The sequence below is a fragment of the Belonocnema kinseyi genome, chromosome 6 (assembly GCF_010883055.1).
Source record: "Belonocnema kinseyi isolate 2016_QV_RU_SX_M_011 chromosome 6, B_treatae_v1, whole genome shotgun sequence".
In the NCBI taxonomy this organism is placed as follows: Eukaryota; Metazoa; Arthropoda; class Insecta; order Hymenoptera; family Cynipidae; genus Belonocnema; species Belonocnema kinseyi.
The window spans coordinates 94,692,164-94,703,426 of NC_046662.1; the positions used below are offsets into that span (position 1 = coordinate 94,692,164).

The 11,263-nt window shown below is 27.5% G+C and overlaps 1 protein-coding gene across 1 annotated transcript; it reads right to left on the bottom strand.

Annotated features, from left to right (window-relative positions):
* Positions 1-4,836: 4,836 nt before the first annotated feature.
* On the bottom strand, positions 4,837-9,035 carry LOC117174667 (protein singles bar). The gene is made up of 5 exons (XM_033363959.1): positions 8,846-9,035; positions 8,087-8,524; positions 7,108-7,290; positions 6,780-6,920; positions 4,837-5,516 (listed from the first exon to the last, which is right to left on the bottom strand). The coding sequence occupies exons 2-5, from the start codon at positions 8,243-8,245 to the stop codon at positions 5,439-5,441; spliced, it is 561 nt and encodes a 186-aa protein (XP_033219850.1). The 5' UTR covers positions 8,246-8,524; positions 8,846-9,035; the 3' UTR covers positions 4,837-5,438.
* Positions 9,036-11,263: the final 2,228 nt, after the last annotated feature.

Consider the following 11,263-nt stretch of genomic DNA (forward strand, 5'->3'; position numbering starts at 1 on the left):
CGGTAAAGAAAAACATTTGTAGCGCGAGCTTGAAAAAGCTTCGCCAGAGGACGGGAGCTCTCGGTTACCTCGTGAAAAGCGAGGCAAAACAGGGCAGAACTACCTCAGGAAAATCAATAATCGATGGCAATGAATAAATTTTGGATATCAAATTTGCAAATTTGGAAAATTAGGTTGCAAACTTTAGGGTGATTCTATTTTATATAGTTTAATTCGGTAGTGAACTATTTTTAAGCGACATTGATACTCGTGTCCTACGAATTAGGCACATTTTAGGATTTATTTATCCCATGAATTTATTAAATTTTTATTTTTCCATTTCGAAATTTGAGTTTCTAAGTAAGCAGTGCAGTTAAATTTCATATAGATGGAAATGAAAAAAATATATTATTCTTTTCTTATAAAGTTAATAGGGTATATCGCATACCGTTAAATATTCAAATGTTATAACATTTCTTTAAATAATTATTTATGATAATGTTCGTTTTGATGTGACAACAAAAATTTTCCTATAAATTGAATAGGCTTTCTCGTTAAAAATTTAAATGATACACAATTTCTTTAAATGATTATATTGATCATAATATTCGTTTTAATTTCCAATATATTTTAGAAATAAAAAAATTTTCAGTTTCCTTGAGGCCACTATCAACTAACTTACGGGGTTAAACTAAGTAACAAAAAACATCAAGCATACTTTCAGCTTCCAGAGGACCAATACTCATTAATCTATCATCATACTTTGAGGGAAAAACTAAATAAATCATTTTTAGAATTAAATTAAGTTTTTATGGAATGATCTCTTACACTGAAAAAAAGCGTCATGGCCAATTTGAAAAAAATGCTTAAACAAATACTAGGGGTCATTCACAAAATACATGATACGTTCAAGAGAGGGAGGGGGTCTGTCAAAGTATCATTCTCCATGTTAAGAACTTTGGAAAAAGCATTACACAAGTGGGGGAGGGGGTAAAGTTCCTGAATTAAATTTATAACAAAAATCAGATTTCTTATCGAATTTCCATTAAAAAAGTTTAATTGAAGTTTATTAAATTGTGTAAACAATTTTTTTCAAACAACAAAATTATTTAACCAAATGCAAATTTGTGACAAGATCGGTTAGTAATATTTAAATAACGTAGACATTTAACAATAATTACAAAGCTAACCAAAAATTTAGAAAAAAATAAAGTTTTCTACCTTTTTCAAAGAAAAATTTACAAGTAAGTAATAATTCATTTTTTAAACAACTGATCTGCCTGTGAGGACGATACTTTTCAAAAAATCATTCTAATAGATTGGCCTTTTCGTACACTCTTTTAGTGTCAGAAACTGAAGGTCAAATTCGTTAGCCAACTATTTTGTTTAAAAATTCAAAAAGGTAGAGCATTTTAAAAAGTTTTGAGACAATTTTCTTCAAGATTTGAAAATTATATGTGCGGCTATTCATATTATTCAAAAATTGGAAGAATTTATTCTTATGACTTTTTTCTATAAAAAGAACCCAGCGAGCATGAAATTTAAAAACGTTTTTAGGATTTAAGGTTTAAAAGACATTTTTATAACGTCCAAAAAAAAATTCTAAGTCAGGCAAAAAAAACGTCTAAAAACGTCCAATATTCCAAATACGTCCTAAAAGCGTCTTCGAAACATTGTATGTTTATAAAACGTCATATGGCTTGACTTAGGATGTTTTGAGGACGTTCTAAAAACGTCTTGGGATATTCGTGCCCACTGAAAAATTGTCAGAGTTATAGAATATTTAAAATAAAAAAAAATTAAACAACGAAAATGAGCATTTCAAGCCAAACAACGCACGACAAGAAAAAAAAACAAGAAAAGAAAAACATTGCATTTTGAACGAACTACAAGATTATCATAATTACTTTTTGAATTTTTTTGAGGAATAGAAAATTCAAAACTTGATCGTAATAAGAAATAAGGAAAAATAAAAAATTCAATTTTGCGTTCAAATTCTGTAAGAAAAAAAGATGCATAAACAAAACTATTGCATTTCAAAAAGATCTAAAAATTTGTTAAAAACTACTTTTCGATAGAACAAGAAATTTATTTTTTATTTTTTAAAAACAAAATTGAAAACAAAAAAATTAAATTTTTGGACGAAGGACTCAAGCTATGAAAAAAATGAATAGACAAAAGTTACTCTTCCAAAAAAGAGCTACAAATTTATGACAAATAATTTTTTGATAGGACCCACAGTTTTTGTGTAAGTCCTAAAAAATAACATTAAAAATAAAGAAATTAATGTTTCGGAATGAATAATTAGGGTATGCAAAATGGCGTTGTGAAACTTTGAGAACAGTTGTTAATCTGACGGAAGCTAACTGGCATACGGTCTCAGGGTGTATGAAACCTTGCAATAATTAATAAAACTTGCAATAAAAAATGGATTTCAAAAAACAAGTAGTTTGTGTGCCGTTTTACAGACTTATTATTTTTGTTATGGAAATCGTGAAAAAATATTTAGCATACGATTACGGAGTGTTAATGTGTTAGTTTTCCTTTTTCGAAATTTCATTATTCTTTCTAATAACACGGAATGATTAATCAGTGTATGCAATTAGACTATGGGTAAGATATTATGTAAATATGTGCAAAAAAGAATGCCATACATTTAGAAATTGTTGAAATTATTGGAATGCGTGAAAGTAAATCGCAAAAAACAAAGAATTTTTAAATAACTAATTAGGGCACGCCACTTTTATTTTTATAAAATTTATATAATGTAATAATGATTTTAGGATTGACATACTAATCCAGTGTGTCGACAATTTATTTAACAATAATAAAAAAATGATTTGATTGAATAACAAATTCGCGCATGTTATTTATTTTATACTGATAAATTGGGTGCTAATATGGTAGTTTTTTCACTCGCATATACTTATGACACATGTAGTGCGCTCAATATTAGTAGCTATAAGAATCTTCAACTGATTGCCAGAAGGTACAGATGAAGTTAGAGCGCAATTAAAAAATGGTATGAAAAAACATCTTGTTATTAAAAAAAATAATTATAAAAAATAAACAAGAATGTATATAAACTGTATAACTTTTGATTCCAGGTGAGACAAAAATGTATAACACATATATTTACTAAGGAACCGTTTGTTTTTATTGAATTCCAAAGACTAACTTATATTTCTTGAAAATATTTTAATAAACACAATTTTCATTTATTATTGTGCATTTTATAATTACTACTCATTTTAATTACAAGACTTCTTTTTAGTACTCATTTTGAATTGCGCGCCAACTGCGGCCAACCAGCGCGTGGCCCTAACAATTTTGAGGAGAAATCAATCATTTCTAAATTTCGGAATAATTTTCTACTTATTAATTAGCACTGTTGAAAAGTTGTAGCTTTCTGTGCCGCCAATCTTCTTAATAGGTACAACAATAGTCTTTTATGTTTTACGTTATATAAAATAATTTTTTTATACTTAAACCCTATTTGTAGAATTAAAATTGAACTATAATTTGTTTAATATACCTCTAAGATTCTAAATTGACATATAACCATTTAATGTACTGACCACCCCCAACTGAATAACTTAACAATAACTTTTAACTAATACAGATTTTCTTTAGAAAGCAAACATATCAGCTCTATAATAAAATAATAATAATTAGGGATAAATTGTTAGATATAACATTTCATAAAAGATTATTTAGTCTTCTGAGAAAGTATAAATGCAATTAAGAGCATGTGATACACAACTTCTTATATTACCTATAATTTCATTTGAGTAGGAATTTCGATGAAAATTGTTTTCAAAGAAATTAACTGGAACCTTTTTTTTACATAACCTTGAAATTTGTTGAACCTAAGAACTTTTCTTGCATTTAAAATATCTGCGAGATTTAAGAAAAAAAGGCCTTAAAAGTAATTTACTATCGGCTTTTGCATTTCTCGAAGTTTGGGACCGATATTTTACATAGAAAAAATGTTCTTAGGTTCAACTCATTTCAAGGTACAAATAAAAGATGTCAAAAAATTTTCCCAGTTTTAATTTCTTTGGAAATAATTTTTAGCGAAATTTCTAATCAAATGAAGTGCACATACGTAGTTTAAGGTCTTCTAACACATTTCCCAAAGTTTTAGTCCGATATTTATTAACAAAAAAAAGTTCTTAAGTTCAAAAAAAATTCAGTAAACTGAAAAAGTGAGGTCGGTAATTGTGAATAAATAAAAATTATCTAGATATATTTTTAATAATAAATGTCTTTATCAAAACTGCTGTTGAATTCACATTTATTTTAAATTTTCCGTTCATAACCTATTTCTACAATTTTTCCAAAATAATTCATAAACTGCTTTTATAACATTCACACCTGAAAAATCATAATTTGCTGCTGCTCCGACCTGACACTAGAATTTCTCTTAAAACAAGATTTTATAGTCGCAGAAGCCTTTTTTAACCACGAATTAAGTTTTTCTCTTGTAAGTTCTCAGCTTTGCAACTATCATTTAAATCTTTACCTATTTTCAAAAATTACACTCGAAATGACTGAAAGCTTGTGAACAAAAATATTTTCTAAATGAGTTGAAACAAATTTCATATAAATCTTTTTTAGTAATTCAGTGGAAAATTACTAAAATAGCAGTCAATTTTCACTGTTTAAAGTTTCATAATCTCAAACCATGAAAAAGTCAATTAGAATTTTTATCAATATGGAAAGTTTTCTGCCAGACAACAGTTTTTGTCTAAGAAGTGTACTTGGAAGGATAAAAGATGTTTAGTAATGACTAATTATGTAGTAAATTAAAATATATATTTAAAATATGTTCATATAAACCTTAAAAAAATATCATTTCGACGTTAAAAATATTGAAAGATATACACTGAATACACTGGATAATACACTGGAATAAAATTAATAAATTAAACAAAATATTTTCATATTTGCCGTCGATATGTCAAGAATCAGTAACATTTTTCACTGATTTACCGTTTAAGCAGTTCAGAAGTAAACTATTTGTGTCACTTTAGGATCAATTCCTGTCTAAGATACTCTTTTACGCCACACATGACATTCTTGATATATTGGGCAGTCTGACAAACGCAATGCAATACTTGATCAGAAATGCAATATTTAAACAAAAACGCCATTTTAATTGGAAAACCCTACTTCTTTTACATTTAGTAATAATATAAGTTTTAAGTTGCTTAAAACTGTTCTAACTAATAAGTTTTTAACTTTAAATATGAAAATATTAATTTCCATAGACTAGATTCATATTCCTAAATGACTCATCTTATTATTATTTATAAATTTTTCATTGCTCTGGAATTAACTTTGACTTCAATTGCATAGAAATGTTTAGGCACGAAAGTTGTTTACTTCATGTATTAAAACACTTATATTCACAGACTAGATTCCTTTAAAAATAGATAATCCTCAAATTAACCAAATCATCTAGTGTTCTTATAATGAAGATACGAAAAATATGCGTCTGCGCCATGTAGCACTCCTACAACTCCGCTCAACATCTGCAAAGTGAAGAATAATAATATATGGTAGCATATTTCTAAATACTATTTTATGCTTAATAAAGGTAATTATACTATTTTTTTACATTTGATAATTTCACCGATAGCTTTCACTTTTTTCTAGAGATGTATGAATATTATAGGCATGATATTATTTCAAATATAATGTTTTAAATTCAGAATTCACGCCCTTTATAATGCTCTTGAACTTGAATTAAGGATGTTTTATTTGTACTTTCAAGCTCAAAATTATTCAATCTTTAACTTGATTTAAAAAATTTATAAAAAGAGACTCATTGATTTGAGAGAACTTTAAGGAAAGAAATAGTTTGTCTTGCAATAAGATGTTAGTTGAGCGATGTTGTTTATCTAAGTAATATAATAATTTATAAAATAAAAAGATGATGTTCATTTGACATACATCAGACCAAGGAAAAGAATCTGGATGTTGTTGAAGTTCCTTTATTGTTTGTCGACGTTTCGAGCACAAGTGTTCTCCTCATAAGGACAATAAATTATTAAAAAGTTTCATTTAAATCAAATATTGTATATTGTACGTGAAAAATTGAGCAAAACGTAAGTTCTGTCTCCTTTTCACTTAATTTTTCTATGTATTTCACTTTTTATTTTTTATATTTATTATCATGAAATCAATTAAGTTGATGGATTTTAATTATCAACAATTAAACATAATTGATCTCAATAATTCGCCTCACGAGAAAAAGAGAATGAGATGAGGTTTTTATAAACCTTTAATTTGAATGAAACTTTTTAACAACTGACTGTCCTGACGAGGAGAACATTTGTGCTCGAAATGTCGACAAACAATAAAGGATATTCAACAACATCCAGATTCTTTTTTTTGTTTCGAAGTATGTCAAAGGAAAAGAAATATTTAAATATTAAACATAGTTATTTGCATATTTGTATTTTCCTTCCGTTTTAGACATATTAACGAGATTGTTTAACTTGCGAAGTAAATAACTAAAAACAATTGTACTTATAATTCTTGCATAAAATAATTCCCATACCAAATAAAATCATATAACGAATAAAATTATAAAGAATCTTTCATGGAATGAACGTAGTTATTGACAATTAAAAATGAAATAAAATGATGGCTTTTGTCGAAAATAGGAACGAAAACACAAATATGCAAATAACTATATTTAAATAAACAATTATGAGCTCAACTATTTTTTACGTTCAGAATTCTTTTAGTTTCTTTCAGTAATGATGTAACAAGTTGAAGTTCAAGCTTACGTATGCGGCTGTCATTGCGGGATAAACTTCGAATCCTGGCAAAATATAGTATTGAGCCATCAGAAACATTTTCGTAGAAATTGCTAAGAAAGAAGCAGAACTTAAGTAGAAAAAACAAGCCATGGCATTGAACATCATTTCCTGAAAAGAAAAATATGCCATTAGTTCTACAAATGTTATGTATTTTTTTTTGTTAGCAAAAGAAAAAGTTGAAATTTAAGGGAGTTTTTTCTTATGTATACATCATTGACATATTTATAAAAAAAATTCTCTTTGCTCAAATTCATTCATTTGTTAAAATAAATGATCTCGAAATTATTCTACTTACAAAAAGAGATGCTCGGATGAGCCTATAGGATTTTTCAGAAATAAAATAACATGCCAAAAGTACAGATGAAGTGAAAAAACAGGCAGATGATGTTGTTAAGGCACCTTCAAAAGCAGTGCCAATAGTTGCACTATGTCTCAGTCCATAATTGATTAATAAACTCTGAATAAATCCACCTATCACCTAAAAAAAATAAATGTGAAATTAAGTCTGAGTGTACTTTGATCAAAGTTTTTCCATTCAACTGAACATTTGTTACAGCGAAATTAGTATTCCTTTTATTATATTTTTGCTCAAAGTATGAGAAAAGTAACATTTTTTATCAAATAATTTTTACAATTTATCAATGGCTTATCTATGTTTTCAATAGCTCAATAACAACACGAGGGGAATTATAGAACACTTAAATACTATATTTACTGACCCCATTATTCACTATAAACTAATTAAGTAAACGCATCATCAAACATCTTAACGTATGGTATTAACGTTTTTCCCTATGTTAAAACTTCAATAAATAATTGTCGGAATTACTATTATTCACAAAACTCTATAAGATATGAATAATAATTATTGTTATAAATATAAAAACTTTGGTGGTAAACCATTTAGTTCCTTTTTCTAATGAAAACTTTTATAAAATTGATTATTTTCACGTTAACGTTTGTGACTTGCTGATAATATAAACGCAATGTTACAACGTATTGGTCCAAAAGGTGTTTTTTTCGACTCGTACATACAAAAATTTTGAATTCAATTCGAACTAATTTGAAAAAATGGTAGGCTATAGAACTTTTCGAATGCAAAAGTGCATCTTGTAATTTGTCGAATTTATCCGACCGATGTCGAAAAATGATGGTAGTAGAAATTTTGAATTTGAACTCATGATACTTATATATTTTTGTCTGTATAAATTTTTTTGAATTTTGAAAATCTTCTTAAAAATGGGTTTCTTGACAAATAAATGATAAATTCTTACCGTTTCCAAGATTTTGATGACACCCGGTAAGGTTTTCAAAAATACAATGTGGATGCAAGTGCAACATCTGCAAAAGCAACATTCTATACCCCCAGCACCATGGGTGCCCATGCTGGCAGGCGCCATCCTGATTATTGGACCTGAGTTGCTTTTTACCATCTTTTTTATTGTTCGTATTCACAGAACTTAATGTAATAAAGCTCTTATGACGTTAATTTGTAAGTTCGTTAAAATATATCGTTTATTATATACTTGTCTGAAGCTCTCTTTCATTTAGATTTCTCCTCAAAAGATCAATTTTTAACAAGGTTAGTGTAATCGAAGGTTCAGAAATTTTGATTCCATTAATTGATTTGATGAAAGTAAAAATGATAAATGGTTATATAATTTTCTCTCACATCGTTGAAGAAATCAAATCTTGAGAGATCATTATGATATCTGGAATTCAATTAGCGAATTATTTTAAAAAACAGAAAGTAGTATACAAAATTGAAATCTTACTTTTTCATTTAAAACTTCAAGTTATTAGTGAACTTAAACTGCTTATTCAATTCAACAAATTTGTTTTCTCAATCATTTGTAATATGCCAAATTCGTTTTGAAAATGCTAGACAAGTCATGGCCAAATTAAAAAAATTTGAGCTTCAATGTTAAAATACAAAATTGAAGGTAATATTGTAAGCAGTATAATTTATTGGTTGGTGCATAGGAGTTGATATTCTTTAAAGAATACAATGTAATTTTACTGAAAATACTTACAAATAGTTCCGTTAGTAATGAGAAACAGTAGTTCTTTTTGAATTTCTAACTATTAAAAAAAATGGAGCTTATTTAAAGCACAGATTTTATATCCAAATTCGAACAATTTTAATTTGGTTAGTCACAACTTAAGACGTCTTTATTCTAAAACTGTTAAAATTTTACTGAGGGTGTTCACGGTTTGCATCCACAGTGAATAAGTGTCGTTGCACCCCCTGCGTTGTTAATAAGAACCGCTGTCTATTTTTGGCACGTGCCGCACACCCAGGATATAGCGACGGGCGATACAGATGCCAAAAGATATACAAAGGGTGAAAAAAGAGAAGGAAAAGTTGATAAAAAAGAGACAAATCTAATTTTAACCAGATGCAGAAAATATGTTTGAACTGAATTTCTATTCTAAATATAACCTACAATGGATTTTTTAAATTACAATTTCATGGCAGAGCAAGGCTTAATACTGCATGTGCATTTTCTATAACTTTAAGAATGGAAATTGTATTATCTGTTACGTCTTATAAAAGAAAATTTTTTGTATTTCATGAAAAACGTTTAAAACTTACGAGAAATAATTATTTTAACCATAGTTTCTGTAACTGAATTTTTTCCTACTATCGCTTCCTAACAGTTAAAAAAATCACTTAACTTTATTAAATCAAGGGTTTTTATGGAAAAACATTACATACAACTATATTGTTTCCAGTTTTTAAAATAAGTAAATAATCTTCCGATATATATATTTGTTTAAAAGTAGTTTCCTTTCGGAAATTCTTTTGTAAAGATTCCTCTTGTAGAGGAATTTTCTTTTAAAATCAGAAACAGTAGAGTTGTAGAAAATGTATTTCTGAAAAGTCATGAATCTTCCAAAATTGGTAAGAAGCGGTAAGAAGTCCAAAAATGCATTGGCAAGTTTTTTACTTGGATTTTCATACATATCGCCCATAAATTTTGTTCGAATCCACAAAAAAGATTTTTTTCTTTTTAATTATATTTAGAGGCATTAAAAGTATCGTAAAGTTTAACACATATTTCCCTTAAGAATATATAATACGTTTTTGTAAATTTTATTCTTTATCGTAAATATTATTAAATGACGAATTATAAAATATCAGCCCCATAATTCCGTTTTATAGGGTCTCAAAAAATGCAAAAAATGGGTGAAAAATTACGTTTTGCGAGTTGTTTGCGCTAATTATAATTATGTTTCCTTATCTTAAATACAAATTCTTTTTAATCTTTCCATTGATAATTAAATATTTAAATCAATTGTTTAAGCTTTTGATTATTGCTTTTAGCCATGTTCTCTTAGAAAGTTGCAGTTTAAAAAAAAAAGTTTTTCCATTTTTGTCCACTTTTAAATTAGCGTGAGGTAATAATTAATTCAGGTTAACAAAAATTACGGTTAAACAATTTATTAATTTATCATATACACATATTTGAAATGTGCATAAAATGTTCTGTGTAGATGGTATTAAGTATAAATTTTCCTAGAAGTAGTTATTTAGAGCCTTTTTGAAGAAACTAAGATTCATATTTATTATTTGCTCGCGAATAAAAAATAAGAAAAAGATAATGATTAAAGAAAAAGTGGCAACTTTTTACCATTATTCAAAGATAATAAAATTATAAATAAGAATCATTTTTTTAACAATTATTTTTGCTAAATTCCATGAATTATTACCTCACTCTAAATAAAAACTGGCCAAACAGTTGAGCATTTCAGCTCGATTTTCAGAAAAAGTCGTACCTTTCTACCATTATTCAAAGAGAATATCATTATCAATAATAAAAAATTGTTTAAACAAGTACTTTTTCCAACTTTAATTAATTATTACCTTACTATAATTGAAAAGTGGACAAAAACTGAAACATTTGATAAAAAGCTGCAACTTTCTAGCATTATTCTGAGAGAATATTATCTTAAATAATAATATATGGTTAAAAAAATTATTTATCTTAAATCAAATTGAAATAAATATATAAATACTGAGCGAAAATGATTAAAACCAATAATATACTCTTTAAATAATTTATTTAGGGCTGCTTCTAGTCGTTCCGAAAATTTTGGGTAGTTGGAAAAGGTGCTGGACTAATCGTCCCGTCAAAAAGGGACGACTTGCCAAACCTATACAAAATATGGGACTAGTGACACTTTGTTTATTTAAAAATCTTATTGCCAGTAGGAGGTAGTATTTTATTTATTAGAAACAAATTGTATTAAGAAACCCTGAAAAATCATAATACGCGCTAAAAACTAACAAAACACAATTTTTAACTTCTGTAATTTGTTTGGGACCCTATAATAAAACACAAGTATGTTGGTGATTTTTAAGAAGTATTTATTCCTTTGTATTCTATAGCTAATTGTGAAGAGAAATGTAGTGTTTGAACCAGTGGCGGATCTGGGAGGGGGGGGGG

Bases quoted from the DNA above. Each gene is read 5' to 3' on its own strand.
- LOC117174667 (XM_033363959.1), bottom strand. From the start codon at position 8,245: ATGGTAAAAAGCAACTCAGGTCCAATAATCAGGATGGCGCCTGCCAGC. The intron at 7,291-8,086 runs GTAAGAATTTAT...TATTTTTTTTAG, and splicing joins TCATCAAAATCTTGGAAACG to GTGATAGGTGGATTTATTCA. The intron at 6,921-7,107 runs GTAAGTAGAATA...TTTTCTTTTCAG, and splicing joins TCATCCGAGCATCTCTTTTT to GAAATGATGTTCAATGCCAT.